The 25,037-nt window shown below is 47.7% G+C and overlaps 2 protein-coding genes across 10 annotated transcripts in view; one reads left to right on the top strand and one right to left on the bottom strand.

Annotated features, from left to right (window-relative positions):
* The window catches only part of IL15RA (interleukin 15 receptor subunit alpha), a 47,705-nt gene extending 36,314 nt beyond the window's left edge, over positions 1 to 11,391 (top strand). For 7 of the 8 annotated variants that reach the window (XM_070471927.1, XM_070471931.1, XM_070471929.1 and 4 more), the window contains one exon: positions 243 to 11,391. In XM_070471927.1, coding sequence (XP_070328028.1) covers positions 243 to 426 — 184 coding nt within the window. In that variant the 3' untranslated portion in view covers positions 427 to 11,391. The remainder of the gene's footprint in view (positions 1 to 242) is intronic. The other variant, XM_070471925.1, reaches the window with a different exon arrangement.
* A 1,737-nt stretch (positions 11,392 to 13,128) lies between these two features.
* FBH1 (F-box DNA helicase 1) overlaps positions 13,129 to 25,037 on the bottom strand; it is a 37,033-nt gene continuing 25,124 nt past the window's right edge. For both annotated transcript variants that reach the window (XM_070471921.1, XM_070471922.1), the window contains exons 14-21: positions 21,944 to 22,043; positions 21,734 to 21,855; positions 21,234 to 21,309; positions 20,449 to 20,646; positions 19,851 to 19,976; positions 17,616 to 17,722; positions 14,078 to 14,209; positions 13,129 to 13,600 (exon numbers count right to left, since the gene is read on the bottom strand). In XM_070471921.1, coding sequence (XP_070328022.1) covers positions 13,430 to 13,600; positions 14,078 to 14,209; positions 17,616 to 17,722; positions 19,851 to 19,976; positions 20,449 to 20,646; positions 21,234 to 21,309; positions 21,734 to 21,855; positions 21,944 to 22,043 — 1,032 coding nt within the window. In that variant the 3' untranslated portion in view covers positions 13,129 to 13,429. The remainder of the gene's footprint in view (positions 13,601 to 14,077; positions 14,210 to 17,615; positions 17,723 to 19,850; positions 19,977 to 20,448; positions 20,647 to 21,233; positions 21,310 to 21,733; positions 21,856 to 21,943; positions 22,044 to 25,037) is intronic.

Raw genomic sequence — 25,037 nt, 5'->3', positions numbered from 1 at the left:
TCGTCACTCACTCCTCCCATGGCACCTGGCACTGGAACCACTGCCTTTTGGCAGGGGGTTGGCAAGGTGGGGGGAGCTGCCCCCACAGTGCTGGTAAAACTCGGTGGACAAAGGGGTGAAAGCCAAAATAAGATCTAAGGACCACCTGTGAGTGGAGGTAGTCCAGGTGCTTTCCATCGGAGTGTCCGAAAGGAACTGTTTGTTGACACAATCTCTCCTTTGGCAATTATCCCGCTTTCTAGGCAAGCCCACCAGACACCCGGTGTTGAGATGGAGAGCATGGAGAGTGTGCCGATGACCACGGGGGCGGATGCCAGAGGGGAGGACACGGAAATCCACCTGCATGGCCTAGGAGGCTCCGGGGACGCTGAGGCCACCAGAGGCCGCAGTGAAGGCCCAGCTCTTCTCCAGCCAGAGGGGACCTAGGGAAGACTTGGGGCGCTGGCCCCAGGGGGTAGCCCCGAGGGTGAGGAAACATCCACACATCATTTTACCGACTGCCCAGCTCAAGCACCACCCTTACCAGTGGGTTCTCTGGGCTCAGGACAGATGCCCGCTGTCTGCCTGCCTTGCCTGCCCGCCCTGGGCGTAAGGCCCAGTTCTCAAAGTCCCAGCCGTCAACGGTTACCCGGGAGGGAGTGAAGCCCTCAGGGTTTCCTATCAGGGCTTTTATTTCATCATGACATTTATTCAGGACAGCTTGTCCACTCGATTCAATCCCATTCCTCATCCTGATCTGCAGGTTACAAAGAAAAGAAACACACCCGAGGCTCCACGTGAACTAAAAGACTCCTCCCAGATTGGGAGGTGTTAACAAGGATGACACCAGCATTTCAGCTTGTAAAACCTTCTCTCGGCCAGGTGCTCTGCGTGCATGGAAAAGGAGCAGAGACAGACTGTGCCTCGTGGATCCTCTAGATTTAAGGATTCAGAAAGAAGAAAACTTAACTTGCTGATGTTTTTCTATATATGTGCATTTATATTTATATCTGTCTTTTATATCTGCATATTATAAGATTTGTATTTTGAAATTGTTACTTGTACAAACAATATAAAAATGTCTATTTTCAATATATATATATATAAAAAAAGATTGCACTGAAAGAATCACTGACGAGAAATGTACCACAAAGAAGAAAAGGAGATCAGGAATGCAGAGTCCCACATAACTGAGGTCAGCTTTTCTCTCTGAAAGGAGGAAAAAAGCCTTGCCGGCAGCCGAGTCAGGAGGTGGCTTTGGAGAATTTCTGGTAGCGTTTCCATGTGAGAAGCACGTGCGTGTCTGCTGCACACGCTGTCCCTCTGTTGTTTTCTTTCCTTCTTTGATGTTTATGTTTGTTTATGAAATCATGGGCCTTGTCCCAGCTCTTCATTTTACAGATGGGAAAACTGAGACCTAGAGAAGTGACTTGCCCATTTACTCATGCAGAGTCTGCACAGAGTCGGGATGGGGGCAGGTACAGGGGCGGGACTGTAAACCAGGTGTCAGCTGCCCCATCACACGGCCAGGGTAGCCGGGAGGGGAGGTGGAATGTGGGCAGAGCAACCAGTTCACCTGCTTCGGGGGCTCTCAGAGTGCTCTTTCTTGTGAATTTCTTCAGGTCATGAATTTAGATGCCTTCATCAGGGCCGGTGCATTGGGATGACCCTGAGAGATGGGATGGGGAGGGAAGTGGGAGGGGGTTTCAGGATGGGGAACACACGTACATCCAAGGCTGATTCAGGTCAATATATGGCAAAAACCACTACAATATTGTAAAGTAATTAGCCTCCAATTAAAATAAATTAATTAATTTTTAAAAAAGAGTGAAGGAAGAAAAGAGTAGGAATTCTGAATAGCTGGTCTTGGAGATTTCAGAGATGTACCATTTTCACTGTCTCTTTCAACGAGCAGGAAACACTGCTAACACTTAAGCTGAGCCTTACGTACACTTGGTTATCCGGTTATCCTTACATACCCTAGTTATCTACACTTTTTTTGCTTCTCTCTACAGCTGTTTGTCCCTAAGTTTCTAGAGTTTATTAACTGGATCCAGTTTGTTCTTTACAAGAATTTTTAAGTGTATGACCCCTTGTTATTTTTAAAACTTATTTAACAGGAACAACATCAACAAAAAGGCACATGTTCAGTGGAGCCAGGGATTTGAAAGGTTTCTGTGGGATGGAAGAGGGCTGGGTCACTGGGCTAGCTCATGGATTTATGGTTCAAATTCACATCATCTTGGGGAGAGTGAGTGATATGATGCTGTGGAATCACCTGGCTCAGGTCCAGCACAAAGTCTGCCATCCACCAAGCACCAACCAGGTTCAAGTTCGGTGAATTATATGTCAAAAGTTAGATCTAGACATAGCAGCAAGCAGGGCTGGGTGGAGTTGAGGTCTAAAAGGACTAAGAGGAACATATGTAAATCCATGACTGATTCATGTCAATGTATGGCAAAAACCACTACAATATTGTAAAGTAATTAGCCTCCAACTAATAAAAACAAATGGGGAAAAAAAAAAAAAGGACCAAGAGGGCTTGGGTGGGGACAAATCACTCACTCACTCAATCAGGGCTTTTTTTTTTTTTTTTAATCCAAGGGATAAAATGAATTCTTCTACCAGGTGGTGCAGTCCTTCTAGGGAAAGGTTTAAATAACCTCTATGATGCCAAAACATACCAAGGCCCCAGAATTCACCCATCAAGCAGAGAACATCTTGGAAAGAACTGTGTGTTCTTCTTTGAATTCTCTCAGAGACTGACGCATTGCCCTGAAGGTCATTAACAGATACTAGATCAACAAACTAAAAGATTCCATTGGAGAAGGAAAGGGCAACCTACTCCAGTGTTCTTGCCTCAGAAATCCCACGGACAGAGGAGCCTGGCAGGCTACAGTCCATGGGGTCACAAAGAGTCAGACACGACTGAATGAATGATCATGCAATGTATCTCAGGCTAAGACCCTATGGATGCCTATGATTTCTGTAGCTCATTTTAAATCATGCCTTTAATAAATTCTCAAAGCCCATAATTCTTCACAATCTATATGTTATAAAAAGAAAAAATTAATATAAAATACTCCTAAGCAAAATAAGGTGAAATGTTCTGAGAGTCGGTTCTCAGGCAGAGTTCCAAAGGAGGTAACCTGGGGGCACCTCCCCATCCAGGTCCAACACCTCCAAGCACCTCAAGTTCTACATGTCCCCCATTTCTATATGCAGATAGTGACTGATCCCAGAGGGCTGGCCTGGGAGGACACAAGGTGCCTAGAAATGAGGAGTCATCCTGGAGACCGTAACAACCTATCTGGAAGGGCAAATGCATGGCATGTGGGGTCTCTGGTGCACTTTTTCTGTTGCATCAGGACTCCTTCCCACTCCCTCACACCTGTGTCCACCTGCAGGCCAACTGTGAAGTCTCCAAAACCACCACCTCCCATCCCACCCGGAAGCCTCGACTCAGCCAAGTGGGGAGTGTCCTGCAAGTGGACCTGGTGTGATGCTGCTTCCTTCGATCTGTCACCACGTGTCAGGCCTCCCCAGCAGCAGCTCCAGACCACTACTGCTTGCTGCCTTTGGGGGCTGACTGGGCTCAGCCAGGCAGGTCTGCTCTGCACGTCGTCCACTTGTCTGCGTTCCATTAGTGGCTGGGCTGAGCTAGAAGGTCGGGGAAGACCTCCCTTGTCTGGGGCCCTAGTGCTCCCTTGCATGAATTCTCCATGTGACTAGCTGGGATTTCTTCACAGATGGTGGCCTTGGGACAGCCAGACTACTTCCAGGTGAAAGGAGAAACAGCCAGGCCCCTTACGGGTGGGGACTGCCACATCTTATGGGCACATCTGTTTCATTACATTGGTCAAAGCAAGTCTCTGGGCCACCTAGCCTCTTGGAGATGTGGTAGACTGATAAAAGAGGAGGGAAGGAATCAGGGGAACCGTCTTGGGAGATTCTACCTCGGTACTGCCCAGGGCCAGCATCTGTCTTCCATCCTTCAGTTCAGTTCAGTTCAGTTCAGTCGCTCAGTCGTATCTGACTCTTTGCAACCCCATGAACCGTAGCACGCCAAGCCTCCCTGTCCATCACCAACTCCTGGAGTATTCTACCCAAACTCATGTTCATTGAGTCGGTGATGCCATCCAGCCATCTCATCCTCCCTTGTCCCCTTCTCCTCCTGCCTTCAATTTTTCCCAGCATCAGGGTCTTTTCAAATGAGTCAGCTCTTCGCATCAGGTGGCCAAAGTACTGGAGTTTCAGCTTCAACATCAATCCTTCCAATTGAACACCAAGGACTAATCTCCTTTAGGATGGACTGGTTGGATCTCCTTGCAGTCCAAGGGACTCTCAAGAGTCTTCTCCAACACCACAGTTCAAAAGCATCAATTCTTTGGCGCTCAGCTTTCTTTGAGGTCCAACTTTCCATCCTTGGTACTCCGTAAATGCCAAGGAGTGTTGGGTGAATGAGTGAGGAGAATGATAGGGGTCAGCACCTGCCAGGCACTGAGAAGAGTCCATCTTTTTTGTTTTTAGTGGCAAAAGCACACAGGACCCAAAAGGGTCTGTGAGCTCTACAGATGTTAGAGGTCTTGAGCCCAGATGATGTTGTCAGCTGGCTATGAACCTACATAATTCATATTTTTCCCTGCTCTCATTTCCTGTCCTACACAACATTTGTCACAAAGAAAACTGCCCATCATTTTTTTACCTTGACTTGATCAGTAAATAAGACTTTCCTCTTTATAAACTCTCTTCTAGATGTTAGGAAGTAAGAGAACAGGGACCAAAAAGGCACATTTAAGGGTGGTTACATGTTTCCATCTAACCAATCCACTTCAATTCTGGCCTCAGAATTTCAAGGACGTAGCTGAGAATCTTAGGTTCGCTTGTTGGTTTTCCCATAAGTCTTGAAGGCAAAGAAACCAGCTCAATTCAAATCAAAGCATCCCCAACACCTCACACTGTCAGGAACAAATCAGGAACTCAACATACAACATTTTCACAGAATTTATAAATGTACGGCGTTACAAGTATGAAAGAGTTGCGGTTCACACTTTTCTCCCCTCGGGGCCTGTCTATGAACCCACCCATTCTATTTCTCTGGTCCTGAGTAACCTGGGATGTGATGCTCTGTCATCTCCAATTTGTCGTTGTTGTTCAGTGGCTGTCGTGTCCAACTCTTTGCAAACCCTTGGACTGCAGCCCGCCAGGCTTCCCTGTCCTTCATTATCTCCCAGAGTTTGCTCAAATTCATGTCCATTGAGTTGGTGATGCCATCCAACCGCCTCATCCTCTGTCGTCCCCTCCTGCTGCCCTCAATCTTCCCCAGCATCAGGGTCTTTTCCAATGAGTCAGCTCTTCTCATCAGGTGGTCAAAGTATTGGAGTTTCAGCAACAGTCCTTCCAATGAATAATCAGGACTGATTTCCTTTAGGATTGACTGACTGGATCTCTTTGCAGACCAAGGGACTCTGAAGAGTCCTCCAGCACCACAGTTTGAAAGCATCAATTCTTCACGGCTCAGCCTTCTTTATGGCCCCACTCTCACATCTGCACGTGACTACCGGAAAAAGCTTTGATTAAACGCACCACTGTTGGCAAAGTGATCTGCAATCATGTTGGAGACCTCCCGCCCACACACAGATTGATATCCCCTTCCCTGGCTCCCACCAGGGTGCAGACCTAGACCCACGTGAGACCCATCAGATGCCCTCACCTGGTGAGAAGCACCGAGTGTGGAATGAGCAAACACAACAGAACTGATGGAGCAGCAACCAGCAATGCTTCAGAAGCACCAAGTGGTTGTCACGCTGCCGTTGTCTTAGCTCTCCAGGCTGCCTCGGTTCCTCCCAGCTTTCCTAACCTAGTCCTCCAACTTCCTGTGACCCTCTGAGCCCCCAACATTCTTCCAGTACATCTTTCCTTATTACAGACTCAGTTTCCATTACTTGTAATCGAAGCCGTCCCACCAGTACGCTTTGGTAGTAGAAGCAGGTATTGCTAATCACAGAGAAGCAGGGAAGGAGGAAAAACTTTGAATGGTGATCTGCCTTACAGATGACAGAAAGACAGCATTTGCTCTGCTAACAGCCTGAGATGGAGCAGGAGTGGCCTGGAATGGCACACCCACCAACTGTGCAGCTTCGTGTTCTCCGACAACCCCCTCCCCCGCTCCAGGGGTCGCTGTGACCCTAGCTGGCTCCAGGAGGATTGCTCAGTGACTATTATACAAACAAACTGAAACAAAAGCAGCCTTGAGGAGTGAAGGTTGTGCCAGGACTGGTTGCAGGCAGCAGAACCTTTGGGTCCTGCTCAAGTCCCAGGCACTACCCAGGGGGTCCTTTCTCATGGACTCCATCACCATGAACTTGGTTATCTGTACAGAACTGTTTCTTCATGTATCCGGGCAGAGAGCCAAAGGCACTAATTACAAAACACACATGGAATCTTCAGAATCCCCTCTGAAAAACCTGAGATCCAGAGGGCGCCTGAGTTGCTCTAACTCCAAGAGGTCCAGCGCCCCCTGGGCTGCATGTGGCTGCAGTGTCTCTGGCCTGTTCCCAGAACCCGTAGAGGCTCAGCTTGGGGGCTTCCCAGGGGAGAGCTTAGAAGGAATTCTAGTTGCTACCCTGAATTCTGATTATGGCAGCTATATTTATTGGGAGTAAAATTTGGTTTGAAGAATGCCATGGCTGAGAACATCTGAAAGTCTTCAATGCTTTCTTTCTGACAGATCAGGGTTTTCAGAAGAGCTCTAGTTCCAACCGTTGACGTGCTGCTGGTGGTGGAAACACCATGGGTTTGGAGATCACACTTGTCTCAACTTCAGCGCTATGCTACGTGCTACTGATCAATCACCCTAGAGCCTGCTTCCCCAGGTTTGTCGGGAGAGCTGAACAAGGTGCAGAGTGTCCCAAGTGTGTCTACCAGGCTCATAAAAATTGAAGTTGCTTCCTGGATAAGGTCAATGTAAATGCTGGACAACCAGGCCCCAGTGGCTGCCTGCTCCCTCCCTCCTTCCCAAATGAATTCCCACTCTGGGGTATTAATTCTCTTCCATACTGTCGTGTGCATCAAAGGAAGCGGACCTCACCCAGACTCCATGAAAGCAAATCTGGATTACTCTGTATGCATCACCAACTCCAGCCCACACTCTGCCCTCTACGGAAATATTCTGCCCAGGACCCCCTGTCCCAGATCAGGCTTGCTGTTTGCTGGGCAAGGTCCTCCTCATCCCGACTGGCCCTTTGCTTTGCTGGATTCAGCCTTCCTGCAGCTTCTTGAGGAAGGCAGCATGGTGGATGACATTTTCACATGTAAAAGTGCCTTTATTTTACTGGTCCTTTGGTTGGGAATGGGATGCTAAGCTGGAAATCCCTTCCACTGGGTTTTGAGGTGCAGCTCCTCAGCATGGATTTGCATAACCTGAAGATGTTTCTGGCCCTGGACCTTTGAATGCAGGTGATGCTCTTCCTTCTGAGGGCCTGTAGGATCTCTCTCTGGTGCTCCTGAAACTACATCACAGTGGGTTCGCTGGAGGTCTATCTTCATATACTTTGCTGAGCATTTCAACCTGGAAACTCATAATTCAGTTCTGGGTGAATTTTCATAATTAAAAAATGAAAGTTGCCAGCCTGTTTCTTCTGAAACTCCTTTGGCATTGAGATGCTCAACCTCTTAAGGTGGTTCTGACCACGTGTCCCCTTTCAATTTTAATTTTTGTTCAACTTCCTGTATTATTTTTTCAACTTATTTCTTTCAACTATTCTACTGGTTTTTCATTTATTTTCGTCTCCAAATACACACACACACACACACAACTGATCCTGTTATCTCATGCATGCACTATCTTCTCCTATTCTTTGAATATATTTAAGAGATTTAGATTTTTCTTTTCCTTGTACAGACCATTTCTTTCAAGTTCATTCTTTTGTTTTGATATCCCACCTTTGTCTTGGAGGCTCTTTTCATATGGCTGGAGATCCACATTTGGTTGGCCTGCTGCTCCTATTTAAGGGTCAAGCACTAAAAACTTGTTTGAAACCCTGAGCATTTGGGTAGTCTGATGCCGATGGGTGCTCCAGGTGGCATTACCAAGGAATCTGCATCACTGTGGGTGTTTTGGCTGAAGTTGGTTCTACTCCCTACAGAAGTTGTTGCTCTCCCATCTAGCATGTGGATGTATGTGTGTATAAAACTAGGATGTTGATTCCTAACCAGCCCCCATCCCCGCCAAGGGGATGGCGTCAGGAGATGGGGCCTTTGGGGGTGATGAGGTCATGGGGTGAAGCCCTCAGGATGGGATCAGTGTCCTGGGAACAGACCCGAGAGCTCCCTGCTCCTTCCTCAGGTGAGGACACAGTGAGAAGATGCTCTCTGTGAACCAGGAAGGTACTCAACAGGCAACACACCTGCCAGTGCCTTCCCCTCACACTTCCGGCTTCCAGAGCTGGGAGGAGTTGGAGCCTGTAGGTTACAAGTCTTCTGCTCCAGCTGCCTGAGCTCGTGAAGATGATGGTCTGTGTCCACTGTGGCCCTGGCCCTCAGCTGTGCCTGGTCTCTTTCAGGAGATCCTCCTGTTTCATCCTTGAGACCTTGAGACCAAAGCTCTGGATTCCGCCAGGGCTGAGGACGAGACATTGCCCACTTTCACAGGACAGCAAGAACATGAGGATGTAACTGGCTTTTATTCAAACTCTCTGCCACTGTTCCTGCTCCACCTTTACTCCCAATTCCCATGGTCCCAGCACTATCGAGTCCCGCCCCCTGTCAGAGTTCTTGGGCCTGGGGAGCTGTCAGTCATCACTCACTTATCTGCTTCCCAACCTCACTTTCTCCCTGCTGTCTTTGTCTGAACAGCTTTATGCCTTTTAAAAAGCATCCTATTTGCTGTCCCTGAAGTATAGCTTCAGGAAGCAACCAAAGTACACATATGACTGGTCCATGATCATGTCCAGTCATAAAGGCCCCACCGACGTTAGCCCCCATGATCCAGCTCCTGGCCTCACTGAACTGACCATGCTAACATCGCCTCTGTCTTTGCAACTTTATTCCCCACCCCTGCTGGTTCGGGCAATGCTGGACGCTGAAGCCACTTCCACTTAAACCTCTTCCTCTCCTGAATTCAGCAGCAACTCCATCTCTGGGAACTGGCTGTTGCCTCCTTCAGAGAATGCTCTTCCTTTCTCAGCTCAAGCCTGGTGTTCCTCTGCTCTTTCCTTTCTGGACACTATGGTGGAGTGGACTCGTCGAAACCCTCATGCTGGTTTCCCTCACCCGCCACTTACACACGACAACTATAAACTGCTTCCGGTCCATGCCAGTCTGCTGACCTACAGACCCATGTCCCCACCAGCAAACCTACTTGGGTTTCTTATAAGCACCCAAACTTGACAAGTCAAAACCAAGTCCATCATTGTTTTTACACAGACCTACCACACCCTGTGTTTTCTGTCCCAGTGAAGGGGTACCCTCACCCACACTGCAAACAAGCCAGAAACCCAGGGGTCCTGTCGGGATTCCTACCACCGACTTACTACCCCCAACGAAGCCCTAAGTCCTGCTGATTTGACCTCTTTAATCCCGAGAGCAGAAGTTCTCAGAACTCAGTGCACGTCAGAATCACTTGTAGGGCTCATTAAACATCAACATCAACCAAATGTCCCTCAACAGATGAATGGATAAGATGTGGTACATATATACAATGGAATATTATTCAGCTGCAAAAAGGAACAAAACGGTGCCATTTGCAGAGATGGGGATGGACCTAGAGGCTGTCATAAAGAATGAAGAAAGTCAGAAAGAGTAAAACAAATATCGCTCATATGTGGAATCTAGAAAAATGGTACAGATGAATTTATTTGCAAAGTAGAAATGAAGAGACAGATGCAGAGAACAAACATATGGATACCAAGTGGGTAAGAGTGGAATAGGATGAACTGGGAGATAGGGATGGATGTATATACAGTACTATGTATAAAACTGATAACTAAGCACAGGGAACTGTACTCAATACTCTATGACGATGTAAATGGGAAGGAAACCTGAAAAAGAGGGGACGCATGTATATACGTTATAACTGATTTACACTGCTTACAGCAGAAACAAACAGCACTGTAAAGCAAAGACATCCTAATAAAAAGTAATAATAATAAAAATACTAACTGCTGGCCCGAGTCTCACAAGTTCTGACCCAGCAGATGTGGGTGAAGAACAGAATGTGCATTTATATCAAGGTCCCAGGGGATGTGACACTGCTGAGCTGGAGGCCACTCTGAGGACCACTCACTAGAGGACAACCCCACCTCACTGGACCCCTTCGCCTGTGCTGGTCCAGCCCAGCAGATGCCATTTCTAGCTGAGATCATAACTCTGAGCCTCTTAACTGAGCTGACCTTCTCAAAACATCCCCCAATCTACAACTGGAATGCTCTTTCTGAAAAGAAAACCGAATGTCTCACAGCTTCTCACTGACTTCTCATAACTTTTGAGGGTGCCACCCAAACTCCTTCATGTGCAGGGCCCTTGGTGACCTGGCCCCTCACTGGTCTGCTCCTACTGCACACTCCCCAGCCAAACATGTCTCATCTCTCCAGACATTTCCTACAGGTCATACCTTTAGTGACTGCAATTTCAGGTGCTGATATTCTGTGATATTTTAAAATTTCTCTGTACCAATACTTTAGGTTGGTCAAATGCTATCACCTAGTTTTTAAAAAATCTAAAATCTGAAATATGCCTTGAGCATAATTATATGAAAGGACAAAGTAATGCATAATCTACAATGCACTATGATATTTTAACACTTCTATTTCAAGAATAATTTTTATTTCCAATAACTTCTAAACAAATGGAATATGACATAACAGAATTGGTTTTTATATGGGTAATTCTGCATCAGAACCTCTATACACATGATAAAATCAAAGAAGATGGTGACAAATCAGAAATCCTAACTTTGAGATAAAAAACTAGAACTTGGTATTAGCAGAATGCACATTCTTAAACAATTGAAAAAAGATCTCATCTAAGTTATCAATTAAAAGGGGTTACTTAAAAATGAATGAGCCAAAGAAAAATACCTGGAACTAGCTTATAATTATTTTCCTTATTCTCCCAATTTATGTGGTGTAAAAATAAAACAGATCTCTACAGAAAATGTGCACAAAAATACATTCACAACTAAATGAAATTAGGGAAGCCCCATGATTTAAAGACTAACCTTTATAAAGGATCTAAAAGATTTTCATTTCCATGTAGTGCTTAGTTTATATTTTTGAATAACACTTTTATTGTTTTCATCTAATCACTCATATTAAAATGATAATGGATATTTAACACTTATACACATGGGTATGGGATTAGAAGATGCAAACTATTATGAATAAAGTAAATAAGCAACAAAGATATATTGTACAGCACAGGGAAATATAACCATTTTTAATAACTTTAAATGGAGTATAATCTATAAAAATATTAAATTATGTTGTACGCCTGAAACTAATATAATATTGTAAATCAACTATACTTCAATAAAAAAATCTGTAATAAAAATAAATAGAATATAATTAACTTTATAAGTATATTTAACAAAACTATAAATTTTATATAGGAATTTCTATCTTAATAAACTGATTACTGATTTCCTTAAGAAACTAAAATAAATAACATTTCTATTTTTACTGTGTATTTAAAAATTAGTTTTCTATTTGAAACACATCAACTATTTGATTTTACTGACATTTTAGAAATTCTTATATAACACTTAAAAAATAAAGTACCAGTATCAATTCCTGGATCCTATTTTTTTTAAATAAGTACTAAAATACTAACACTGATGTTTTACTGTGGCACTGTATTTGTCCTTCATGTTGCTCCTTTCTAGAAGGTTCTCTCCTTCTTTAGTAGGTAGCTAGTCACTCACTCCGATACTAAACACAGCTCCAGCACCACCCATTCTGGTGGTCCCCCGCCCTCCTCTCTGATGGACGCCTCTCAGGCCCCAGAGCAGCAGTGCGGTTCCAGCTCTGGATGCCCCCCTAACCCCCCACATAGCATCACACTCCTCACTGCCCTCTCCGAGTCAGGACTGCATGTGATTCTAGACACCCATGGTCAGGCCTGCCCAACATGTGCTCAGTGGAGGCCTATTATCTACTCCTCCAACAATCGCAAGCACCTTCCTCTCCAGTGAGCAAAACCAGACTTCCAGAAAACATGTTCGTAGGCCCCTCCCTAGCCATCCCCTCCCCAAATCCTTCTACTGAAGGACTCTGAACACTGTGCCCTGCAAATCCAAACCACCCCCTCCCACTCGCTGCTTTGTTACAAGTGATCCAGGAGCACCAAGCGAGGCTGGGCCAGGAGCACGAGGCTGGGCCAGGAGCACGGCAGGGGGGTGAGGACGTCCGCCCCAGCTGTGCTCAGGGCCCACGTGTGAATCCTCCTCCCCGTGCAGATGTTAATGCAGCCCTCACCCTCTCCACACGGCCACCCCGTCTGCCAGCACCCTTGCTTTCCTCACCGGGCTGCTCGCTCACTAAGCTCCACTAGAGGCCCGATGGGGGAGAGACAGGGGCGCCGCACAGGGCGAGAAATCCGCTCCCCACTCAGTGGCCTGGGCTCAGACACCAGAGCCAGGGAGCTCCAGCAGTGCCCCACCTGCCGCCTGCATCCCTGATGTGCTGCATGGCGAAAGTGTGAAAATACCAGATCCACATGTGGCTAAGCCACATCTCTGCGAGAACAGCTTTACCACTGACACCCCCCAGCACCCGACCAGGAACCAGTGCCTGTGTCCTGCGTGGTGGCTGGCCGGCCTCGCCCCTCTCTCGGGCTCTGGTCTTCTATTCTGCCTGCAGGGATGCGAGACATCTGGCTAGGGTCACTGCACTTGTTATGTGTCGTGCTGCCTCCCTGCTCAGGCTGTGAGCCCCACGATGACAAAGGCGCACCCTGGGTCTCACATGTGCGTGACTCCCCAGAGCATGGAAAACCTTGCTTCTGATATGTCAGCTGTCACCCTGGACACAAAGCCTCCTGCTCTGCTCAGTGCATGATGTGAACAGTCACAGAGCTGCGACAACAGTAAGCGGAGAAACGGAGAAAGTCCAGGAACAGCGGGGGTGAAGGCAGGGGCCTCACACGGTGGAATGCCAGTGCTACAATGCCTGTTTAATTGAGACCTTGTAATAAAAGTTTAAATACATAAATTTTTTTTTTTTTATCAAAAGACCATCCCCCACGTTCCTGGCCCGCTGACGTGGAGGAGGGGCGGCAGGGTCTGACTACCTCCAGGGGTGAAGACAAACCAGGTCCAACTCTGGCAGTCGTCATCATCCTTGGAAAATGCTCTGTGAGCAAGGCTGGCCTCAGGGAGGGAGCCCCCCATGCCGGTGTCTGCAGGGGCAGGAGCCCCCAGGGCATCCCAGTGGGAGGAGAACAGGGTCCACGCTCAGAAGACAAGGAAGAGCAGGGCCTCATGCCGGGGCAGCACAACGTTCTCCACTGTGCGGTCCATGGCGCGCACCTGCTCGGGGGAGGCGGTCAGGAAGGCCAGTGGCCCGATGCGCTGCTCCACACACGAGTGGCACAGGTACCCACCCTTGTTCTCCTTCCTGTTGCTCTGCAGGGTGGGGTAAGGAAAGGAGACGACGGGGACAGTTGGAACACAAGTGTTTTCCACCAAGAAGTGTGACCCCCCTCCATCAGACTCCGATGCTTTCAGACCTGCTGTGTGGCCCTGAGGTCACACCTCCCCCAGCAAAGCATCCACGGTGGACTCTGCTATATCAAGTTCCCAGGGCGTATTAAGGCACGAGATGAAAAAGCCAGGAAAAAGCTAGCCGGGCCCCAAGGAAATAGTCCTCACCTGAGTGTCTGCACCAGCCCGCCTCCCAGACTGCCACCTGGCTTGGCCCCACGGGGTCCAGTGTCTGTGACACTGAGGTCCATAGGACACCTCCAGACCTCCTCGTGGAAGGATCAGACAAGCTTCCCCTTCAGCTCCCTCACCCATGGCCTGGATAGGCTGCCCAGTGATAAAGCTCTGACGACTGAGCTAAACCCTGGCAAGGGCAGAGGCAGCGGCCGAGACACGTACGTAAGTGATAGGCAGCTTGCGCATGGTGAGCACGGCGTCCACAGGGATGGCGTTGCTGCACTGGCCCACACAGCAGCGCACCACGCCTGTCTTCAGCACGTTACTCGTCAGCTCCGCCTGCAAGAAGTATTCCTGGGAAGGAGAGAGCAAGAGTGTCACTGCAGTGCCTCTGCAATTTTCTACCTGGATGTCCAACACTCTAGGACATCATATGAGTCCCAAGATGAGAAAAGCAGGGACCACAGCAGCTTCCCTTGTTTCTCTGCCTTTTCCCCGCACGTAATGCCAGCTCCAAAAGAACATGCACAGCGGGACCCAGTCCAGCTGCATTCTTACTAAAATGACTGGTTTAAAAAAAAAGGTTTAATGGACAAACATGTGAAACTATTGGCTACAATATTTTAGGACTACTTCTGGATTTTATCTGAGGCTGACCTGTCTCTGAGTCATTAAAAACGATCTGCATGTTCTCTTCATAACCCAGTGAGCTTCAAAACCCTGCCCACGCCCATTTCCCTGAGCCCTTGGCTGTTCTCGTGAGTAGGCTCTGAGCCTCTGCTGCTCTACCTGCCAAAGGCACAGACCCAGCACCCAGGTCAGCTGGCGGTTGTGAGGAAGATGCACAATAGCGTGTGCCAGGCGCGTGTTTGTTGTCTGCACACAGTGGACACCCGAGTCAAATGCCAGCACCCTCCCAGATGGGAGATGCCACGAGAACAGGAACCAGGGTCTGGTCTGCTGCTGCCACAGAAGAGGGTAACCAGGGTCTGGCACACCAGAAAGACCTCAAATGCTTGCTGACAAAACAATTATGATTTTATGGGTTTTTTTTAATTACAACTAGCTATTTATCCAATTTTTTTTTTGGGCAAAATCCAGGTCTAAGGTTCTGATTTATGTGGTTTTTCTGTCTTTCAGGGTCTGCCTACCTGCTACAGGAAAAGAACAGAAAATATACAGACGCTTGTGTTCCCGCCAGTGTGTATGAACAACTAACTGCTGACCAGGGTGGACTTCACCATATCTGAAACAGGATGCTCCCACATGGATTCATAAGCCACGACAGAGAAAAAGCAGAAGTCCTTTCCTCACGCAAGGTCCTTCAGACTAAGAGTCAGCTGGTCACACAAACGGCTGTACTTCCGGGGCCTCCTTGGAGTCCCTGGACCAACAGATGTCTCCTAACCAGCCTTAGTGAGAAGGAAGTACTTCTCCAGAGTCCATGTTCTTTTCTCCTTGGAGAAAGCTCATTTTCCCCATGAAATGTGTGCATGAGCAACTGACATGCTTCCAGTTAGCTTTAAAAAGTCTGCTAGACTCTAACATAAAACTTGTGGGACTCCAAGACATACAATTCCTGTGATGAATATGGCAATACCTAGAAAAGTGATACATTCATTATCCTTTACCCACAAATTTTGACTGTAGAATTGTATCCCCAAGATGTATTAGCTAAAACAGAAAATGATTTGTGCCTAAGATCATGCATGGTGGCAAAAGTATTAAAAGTAAAAGACTGGAAAATATCCAACGTCCATGGGTGAAGAACTATATAAATCATGTCAGATGGACACAGTGAATACTATTCAGCTGTAAAAAGGAGGAGAAAAAGCTTTAGAAACTGATAAAAAGTGAGGTACAGAATATTATAGAATGCTACCTTTCACGGAAAAGGAGAATAAAAAATACATCTATACATATTAGTCGATATCTACAAAAGGAAATAGCAAAAACTAATTTTTAAAAACTAGCTATCAATGATGGAAGGAGATAAATGTCTACAGGAGCTACGGAGGGAACAAGACTTCTCAGAGGACACCTGCTACAAAGTTCTGATTTCAGAAACATAAACTTTATACATTCAAAAAAGATAATGAAAAAGGAGAGCAATCCTTGTAGGGGCTGCAGATAAACAAATATGTCTACTTGCACTTAAACTGGTGATCAAGTCACACAGAGGGGAAAAGACTCATTCCAAGCATGGTACTTCAAAACACTGTACTCTGACTACACATCTTCAGTGAAATATTGAGAGATAGAGCTGTTAGGAAATCTTTAATTTCACACAGTATTCTGTCAACAGTAATATTGGTACTACTTGAAAACTTTTACAGAGAATAATGTAAATAAGTAATTAATAAATACGGTTCAGAACCAAGATTTTCAGTGTAAGAGAAAAGATTCAAATGTAAAATAAAGTAGAGTGTGTAATGTGTAAAGAAGTAAAAATCCTTAAAGGACTGGGCTGGAGAACCACAAATGATGAGGATTATAAATGCAACTGGCCACCAGCTCCCAATGGTACAGACAGAGGGCAGCCCACCTCCTGCTAGTTGCACCTGTGTGTCTATTTTATGTATCTGTGTTGCATTTAACAAGAAGTTTAAATTAGAAACTGGAATTGAAATGATCAGTATCAAAAATATGGATTTCCCAGCTCTGTCTGCTAAAAAGGTGAATAGTTTGAGCATCAGTAAGAGGGAGAGAATCAGAAACCAATGCCTCCTGACGGGATACAGCACAGAGCGAAGCCTGCTGCCCCCGCACCGTGGAAGGTTCCTGCCAGCACAGTTAGACCCCAACTCAGTCACGCCCCTCAGGTGACTTCCTGTGATGGCAGACGACAGCAGAACAAACGCAGAACAGGGGACACTCTGGGGAACAACTGGCGCAGTTTCCACAAAAAGTCAGAAGCGTCAGGGACGAGGGAGGGGTCCTGGGCTGCTCTAAATAAAGAAGCTTAAGAGATCTTCCCTGGTGGCTCAGAGGTTAAAGTGTCTGCCTGCAGTGCGGGAGACCTGGGTTCAATCCCTGGGTCAGGAAGATCCTCTGGAGAAGGAAATGGCAACCCACTCCAGTCTTCTTGCTGGAGAATCCCATGGACGGCGGAGTGTAGTGGGCTACAGTCCACGGGGTCGCAAAGAGTTGGACACGACTGAGCGACTTAACTTTCACTTTCCCTTTCAAGAGACCTAATAACCAAATGTCTGTTTGAGTCCTGATCTGAATGAATCAGCTGTAAAAAGACATCTCTGAGATAATCATAAAATTATGATTATGGATTGAGTGGTAGAGGCCATGTGGAATCACCATAAATGTTATAAGATACAATAATGGGAGCTGTGGGTATGAAAGAAAACTCCCCGGTGTTTCAGAGACATGGACTCCAAACATATGCAGATGTAGGACTGTAATATATCACTGTCTCAACATTAAAACATTTCAGATTTCTTCAAGTAACCCATGTTGTGAAATAGTATCAGTACTCTACAAGCCATCTGTTATCAGTTGCCAGTGATAATATGCTTCTGTTACAGATCTAACTACTACTGTAACAGAGGTTCTACAAGAAAACCACGCTGTAGGTTCTAAGAAAACATAAGATTAAAGTTCATACAGAAACTCATACAACAGATAGAGATTATTTGTACATAAAATTTACTCTCTTACTTCACTCTCTGGGGTACTGGTTTAGAGACTAAGAAAAGCCAGGCTTATCTATAAACCAGGAAATCAGCAAATAACTGTCTGTGCTTACCCCAGCCAAAGTCAAAATGTTCTCCAGAGATTTGGTCATGATGAGCTGCTTTTTGGCACGAGTTACAGCTACATACAGTAAATTCCACTCATCCTCAGAAAACGACTCTAAAGAAAGAAAAGGGAAAAAAACATATCAACACACAAGCCTGCTTATAAAAGTTTACATTTTCATCTAAACGTTTACTACTCCCCACCCACCCTGCAAAAACCCCTAAAGATCTGCTGGTTTCATAAACAAAGCTTTCCTACAAACACCAACTCCAGAAACAAATAAAACCCTACAGACAAGGGGCACAGGACCTTGAGTTCCTGTTTGTGCTGCCTCTGGCAAGTCCTGGGGGCTTGTTCACTGGTCACCCAGCACCTGGTACATGGTCACCAGTGACGTGTCCGGTGCATTGTCAAGGCAACCAGGAGGCTGGCAGAAATCAGGCTGATGGAGGTGAAGTCCCTGGACAGACAGGACTCAGCCACAGACGCACAAGGGTCCTGGGGTGGCTGAGCCTCCTGTCTCGGGGCTATGCTCTTCCCCCCACACGCCGTCCCTCTCCCTCAGCCAGTCTGGATGGGCTCGCGTGGTTTCCGCCCTGTCAGCTGCCTGCACACAGAAGCCCTCCTCAAGGGGTGGGGGTCTGGGAACACACACAGAGCTGTGCCATCTGCCTTAGAAGGGTGGGCACAGGATGAGGCCAAACACCACAGCACTGAACTTTAGAGCAGAGAAGGGTTTAACGCAGGGCCCCACAAAGAGTTGGATGGCTTGTGCCCTGAACAGCCCAAACTCCCCGAGAACTCTCAGCAAAGACCTTTTCTAGGGGAGGGGAGGGAGGGGGAGTGAGTTGTTGCAAACGTCTTGGTGGCAGAGCCTGTGTTCCTGAGGTCAGGTCACGGTCAGGGAACGATGGTCCTGTAAACCTCCACCAACTGAATAACATGCTCTGTTCTGACAAGAAAGGACACGGTCCCCAGGCAAAACCGTCACCCTCTGAGGTCTGGTACTGGCTAAGAGGAGGCAAATCTCAGCTGGCAGCTCCCTCAGGGCCAGGCCTCCAGACCCCGACCAGCTGCCATCGTGAGGGAGCTGGGCACCCAGGCCCTAACGGCCCTCTGCCTCCGCAGGCTGCCAGTATGGTGGGGGCAGGCCCCACAGACCGTGACACACGCAGATGGCCGCGGCCGTGAGGTCTCACAGGCGGGGATCAGGGACCGGGTCACCACCTCAAGGCATGAGCCCAGTCAGGGTGCAGTCATGGTGAAGGCTCTGGAGCCCTGCAGGACAAGGCCCCCAGCCTGTTCCCTGGGCCCCCGGCTCACGAGCTGGCCCAGGGCTGGGTGAGCTGAAGGGCCCCAGGGAGAAAGCCAGGCTCCGCCTCTTACCTCACTCTCCTCCTGATGACCTCCACCCCGCTGACAGCTGGCTGAATGGACTGCTAAAAGTCGCTCCCTGACAGCTGGCTGCCTGTGGGAGGGGCCACTGAGGCGCCAACCAATGAGAGAGCAGGACTACTAACAGTCCGGCAGTAATCGTAAGGCACAGGACAGTCTGGTGCTAAGGGCTGCGTGTGGCCACACTCTATTACATTACTAAATAAACTTCACTTCCTCAAGACAGAGCAGCTGGTATCTCTCTATGGCCACTGTGTCTCCCTGCTCCACAGCAATATATGTCCAGCACTATGTCTTTCTCTTGTTTTAGGAATATATTTGATAGAGATAAGGAATTTTTAGTATTTCTTTTGGGGCTCGCCCATGCAGGCTATGACCCAAATTTTAATTCCATGACTAAGAGAGAGATTTTATCTGTTTACAGGAAGACTTCAAATGGTTTCATTCTAAGACTTAAACCCCAAATCAACAGCACTGATGCTTAGAGTTTAACAGGTAGCCTCAAGTATAAACTGATACAAAAGAAGACAAATGATAGTGTACATTGACGCCTTTTAAGATTCTCAGGCTTTTTTAATAAAAAAAAAAAAAAAACACCCTGGTGGGTAGGTAAACTATGATTTAGAGCTTCTGTCTGATGGGGAAAAACCAAGACGCGGTAAGCACACCTGCCCTTGGAGAAGCCTGATGGAGGTAGGTCCTGGAAGCTCAGTTCTTCTAAAAACCAGTCTAAGAATAACAAATTTAGGACTAGGAGGACCTTTCTGTTCTAGGAGGATCCTTCCAAGAGGCCACACCATCCCGGAAAAAGCAAGGCAGCCCCACTGTGAGGACTCCGTCTGCTCACCGACTCTGAAGTGGGGCAGCTGTGCGAGGTTGTGCTTGGCACAGGGCACTTTCACAAAATCGTCCAGGACGTGCACGGTGTCAAACTCCAGGCCCTTGGCCTTGTGCACGGTGCCCAAGATGTACTCTGCAGCAGAAACACAGCCGACCATCAGCCAGGGGCAGGCAGGGAGAGACAGGAGAGGGGAGAAGTGTATGCTGCCCTGACTGCATCTTCTCGCCTGGGTGCAGCGCCACAGGAGAGGGAACCTCAGTTTGAAAAGAAAGAGGAGGAGGGAGACAGTAAACAGATGAGGGGAATGAGAAACCCACTGCAGGGGTTGGGTACACAGCAGAGTCCGGTCCGGAGCTCACGGCTACTACCTGCCACCCACTTTCTGCACACGAGGGGACAGAAGCCCAGGGGAGGGTGGGGGCTTGCCCAGGGTCACACGGTGGCAGAGCTGGGGCTCAGGAGCCCCTTCTTCCAGCTGGAAGAGCAGAAATAGAAGGGAGCGGGAGGAAGGCAGCCCAGCTCCCCTCGGCTGGTGCGGTCACCCCGGTCAGTGACGTCCACACTGGCAAGAGGCCCAGAGGCCGCCTCTGCCCCACATCCTTACCTGCGAAGTCCAAGTCCTCTATGTGGCACCGCTCTATCCTCGCCACCAGCTCTGGAATGCGGATGTTGTACTTCTCCACGACTGCGATCTTGGCTTCCAGCTCCTTGTCCTCGGCCGCGGTCACGTATCGCTTGAAGCCGCTGAAGCCCTCTTTGTGCGCCCACCTCCTGATGAACCTGTCTTTAATGACGAGGTTTCCTAGAGGGAACATGCATGTGCGTCAGGGAGATACAGCTGCACCCATGCTCGGGGGTGGCAGTTCCACATTCCTAATGGACCACGAGACAAATGAGTGGTCTCAGAGCTGGAGACCTGGGTCCAGGCCCGACGGCACCAACGACCCGCCGTGGGCGCCGGGGTGAGTCAGCACAGTGACCTGTGCATCAAGTTCAGGGTCAAGAGGTCTGCCCTTGAGACCCTCGCTTGTCAGGGATTTGAAACAATGCAGTGATGAAAAAGCAAGCGTGCTATGGAAGTGCTAGAGATGATCACACAGGGCCCAGGTAGAAGTCACCATGTGCGAGGTCCTCAGGCAGATGGAACAGAAAGAGGGTGAGGATGATGGCTGCAGGGCCAGTGTGTGAGAGAGAGATCTAGACTCCCAAGAACAGGGCCTGGGAAGAGCTGTCACTGCCTCTGAGAACAGGTGGCCTCAGGCACCGCGCCGCTGCCAGAAGCAGCACACTGGCTCCTCCAGGGCAGATGACAAGCGACGTAGCGCACCTGTCCACCTCCCGCCCGACACCAGGATGCCTGTGCTTACCACGTGGCCAGGCAGTACTCACGTTTCTTCCGTTCTTCCTCTGGCTGCAGAAGTGTCCAAATATCAATGATTCTGTCCAATCCAAATGATTTAATCCCCTGAAAAAAGTTTGCTGGTGAAATTTTGGGCATCTTTGCATTTTTTGTCTTTGTTACTGTTGTTAACAAGACAAAGTAAAGAGGATGTACAGGTGGGATAGCGAAATGAGCTGGCTTCTTGGAACCGACTCTCAAACTGCACCCAGAGCATAAATGCAACGAGCTTTTGTGTGTGCACACAGGCAAGAAGGGCATGCACTTTTTTTTAAGAGAGCAGGGAAAAAGGTCCGCGGTCCTTGCTGGGCCTTACTTTACAGGACTCGCTGGAGCTGAACAGCCGGGGGGAGCATCTCCCAGCGCAGATGCAGGACAGTCACCCCAACTCCTGCGTGCAGGATAAGTCTGAGCGCATGGGGCACTTTCATCAGCTCTGTGTGTGGGTGAGGTTTCCATGTGAGAGTGGAGGACAGACAGGCACTCCTACCCCAATCAAGTGAATCCGGGCAGGCACCTCTCCCTCTGTGACCCGGACGGCCTCGTCAAACACGTTGGCGTTGGTGCGGGACAGAAGAGCCACCTGCCCCTTCGTGTCACCCCGGATGCCACCTTGAGGGAGAGAGCACAAACTCTGGGGCAGATCCAGGCAACGAGGTAAGCTAATCTGTGTAACAAACACGAGGAACTGCAGCCTTACTCTGATGGTTGCCTCCAACCAATGTCTTCTTTCTCACTCGCTTGCAGACATCCAAGATGGTAGCTCCCACGTAGGCTATCTCCACACCGAACCGGAAACTCTGGGAGAAGAACAGAACAGACGGTGTTAGCACCCACCAAAGAATGAGAACACACTGCTGTCACCAACGAGGTCTGGCCTCTCCAAATCCCGCTGCGCATCCCTGATTCGCCCAACCTTGAGAGGGTCCTTGGAAATTCCCTACTGCACAGCCACTTACATGGAACAGGAGCCTCATAGGCAGACATCACTATTCTAAGTTTTCAAAACAGCATTTTCTATCTTGAAACCTGAGACTGACCTATCTGTCTTTACCTCTTGCCCCTGAATCCAAACTCTGACAATCTTTTCACCACATTTTCTACACTATCTTATCACTGCTCCCAGCATTAACTCAGAAACCCCCGCCTCCTGTCTCACCTGCCTGGCCTCCAACTCCCTCCCTTGCCCCTTCTCTCTGCCAGATGAGTCCTCCGCCACACACTTTCATAAAGCCCTGTGCCTCGCCACAAACAGGAAGAGCAACCCATGAAGAAAGAGGTGGGGTGTGGACTCTCAGGACCCTCTCAGCCCCTTTGTTCCCTGAAACCAGCAGCAGACTTTCCTTTTAAGCAAATCCCTCATTCTTTCCAAACACCACCTAAAGCAGCAGCATAGATCACATAAATTACACACAGAAGATCAAGGCCCCGCCCCGTGAGGCTCCTTCAACACCAATGTGAAGCCACTGCCCCACTGAGGAAGGCACGGCTTCTGCAATGCTTGGCCACAGATGACATGAAAGTGGATATTATGACACACAGCATTACCCATAGCTACTCCTTACTGCACCGAGCACAGTGTTTCTCGGGAAAAAAAAAATAAATAAAACCACTGCTCTACTTAACAAGCCGTGAGAAAGATCACCAAGTCCTGAGCATTTCCTGCCTTCTCCCCGTCCCCGCCCACTGCATGTGGCAAAACAATTTCCTACCCTTCGAAGCAGCACCCAATGCACTAATTCCTTGACCTCTGCAGCTGGAAAGTCAGTGCTTTTGCCCAAACTCATGGTGTTTACCACCTTTTCCCACCCATTTATAACTTGAGGTAAAGAAGTACTACATATTTGGGTGACCAGCAAGAACACAGTGGAAGGAGAGTGAGATTTTCAACAAGCAGTACTCTGCTGTTACAGAACTATTCTAAGTGGTGCTTCTTCAGAGTTGATCAGTTGTGTCCGACTCTTTGCGACCCCATGGAATGCATACACCAGGCTTCCCTGTCCTTCACCGTCTCCCGGAGTTTGCTCAAACTCATGTCCATTGAGTTGGTGATACCTTCTAACCAACCATCTCGTCTTCTGTCATCCCCTTCTCCTCCCACCTTCAATCTTTCCCAACATCAGGGTCTTTTCCAGTGAGTCAGCTCTTCCCACCAGGTAGCCAAAGTATTGGAGTTTCAGCTTCAGCATCAGTCCTTCCAATGAATATTCAGGGCTGATTTCCTTTAGGATGGACTTGTTTGATCTCCTCGTGGTCCAAGAGACTCTCAAGAGTCATCTCGAATACCACAGTTCAAAAGCATCAATTCTTCGGCACTCAGCTTCTTTATGGTTGAACTCTTCACATCCATACATGACTACTGGAAAAACCACAGCTTTGACTAGATGGACCTTTGCCAGCAAAGTAATGTTTCTGCTTTTTAACATGCTGTCTAGGTTGGTCATAGCTTTTCTTCCAAAGAGCAAGTGCCTTTTAATTTCATGGTTGCAGTCGCCATTTGCAGTGATTCTGGAGCCAAAAAATAAAGCCTGTCATTGTTTCCCCATTTAGTTGCCATGAAGTGATGGGATCTGATGTGATGATCTTTGTTTTTTGAATGCTAAATTTTAAGCCAGCTTTTTCACTCTCCTCTCTCATTTTCATCAAGGGACTCTTTAGTTCTTTGCTTTCTGCCACAAGGGTGATATCATCTGCATATCTGAGGTTATTGATATTTCTCCCAGCAATCTTAGCTTGTGTTTCATCCAGCCCAGCATTTTTCATAATGTGCACAGCATGTAAGTTAAGTAAGTAGGGTGACAATATACAGCATTGATGTACTCCTTTCCTGATTTGGAACCAGTTTGTTTTTCCATGTCTGGTTCTAATTTTTGCTTCTTGACCTGCATAAAGGTTTCACAGGATGCAGGTCAGGTGGTCTGGTACTCCCATCTCTTTCAGAATTTTCCACACAAATTTATTGTGATTCACACAGTCAAAGGCTTTAGCATAGTCAAGAAGCAGAAGCAGATGTTTTTCTGTAATTCTCTTGCTTTTTCTATGATCCAACAATCATAGGATGTTGGCAATTTGATCTCTGGTTCCTCTGCCTTTTCTAAATCCAGCTTAAACATCTGGAAGTTCTCGGCTCACATACTGTTGAAGCCTAGTTTGCAGGATTTTGAACATTCCTTTGCTAGCATGAGAAATGAGTGCAACTGTGCAAAATTTTCCAAATTTGCTGGCATACCGAGTGCAGCACTTTCACAGCATTATCTTTTAGGATTTGAAATAGCTCAGCTGGAATTCCATCACCTCCACTAGTTGTTTGCAGTGATGCTTCCTAAGGCCCACTTGACTTCGCACTCCATGAGGTCTGGCTCTAGGTGAGTGATCACACCATCACGGTTACATGGGTCATTAAGATCTTTCTTGTATAGTTCTGTGTACTCTTGCTCTTCTTAATCTCTTCTGCTTCTGTTAGGTCCATACCATTTCTGTCCTTTATTGTACTCATCTTTGTAAGAAATGATCCCTCTTTATTGCCAATTTTCTTGAAGAGATCTCTAGTCTTTCCCATTCCATTGTTTTCATCTATTTCTTTGCATTGTTCACTTAGGCTTTCTTGTCCCTCCTTGCTATTCTTCAGAACTCTGCATTCAGATGGATATATCTTTTTTCCTTTGCCTTTTGCTTCTCTTCTTTTCTCAGCTATGTGTAAGGCCTCCTCAGACAATCATTTTGCCTTTTTGCATTTGTTTTTCTTAGGGATGGTTTTGATCACCACCTCCTGTACAATGCAATGAACCTCCATC

This window comes from Odocoileus virginianus, chromosome 9, assembly GCF_023699985.2.
Source record: "Odocoileus virginianus isolate 20LAN1187 ecotype Illinois chromosome 9, Ovbor_1.2, whole genome shotgun sequence".
Classification (NCBI taxonomy): domain Eukaryota; kingdom Metazoa; phylum Chordata; class Mammalia; order Artiodactyla; family Cervidae; genus Odocoileus; species Odocoileus virginianus.
The sequence above is the reverse complement of the archived record's forward strand: the minus strand, read 5'-3'. Positions and strand labels throughout refer to the sequence as shown.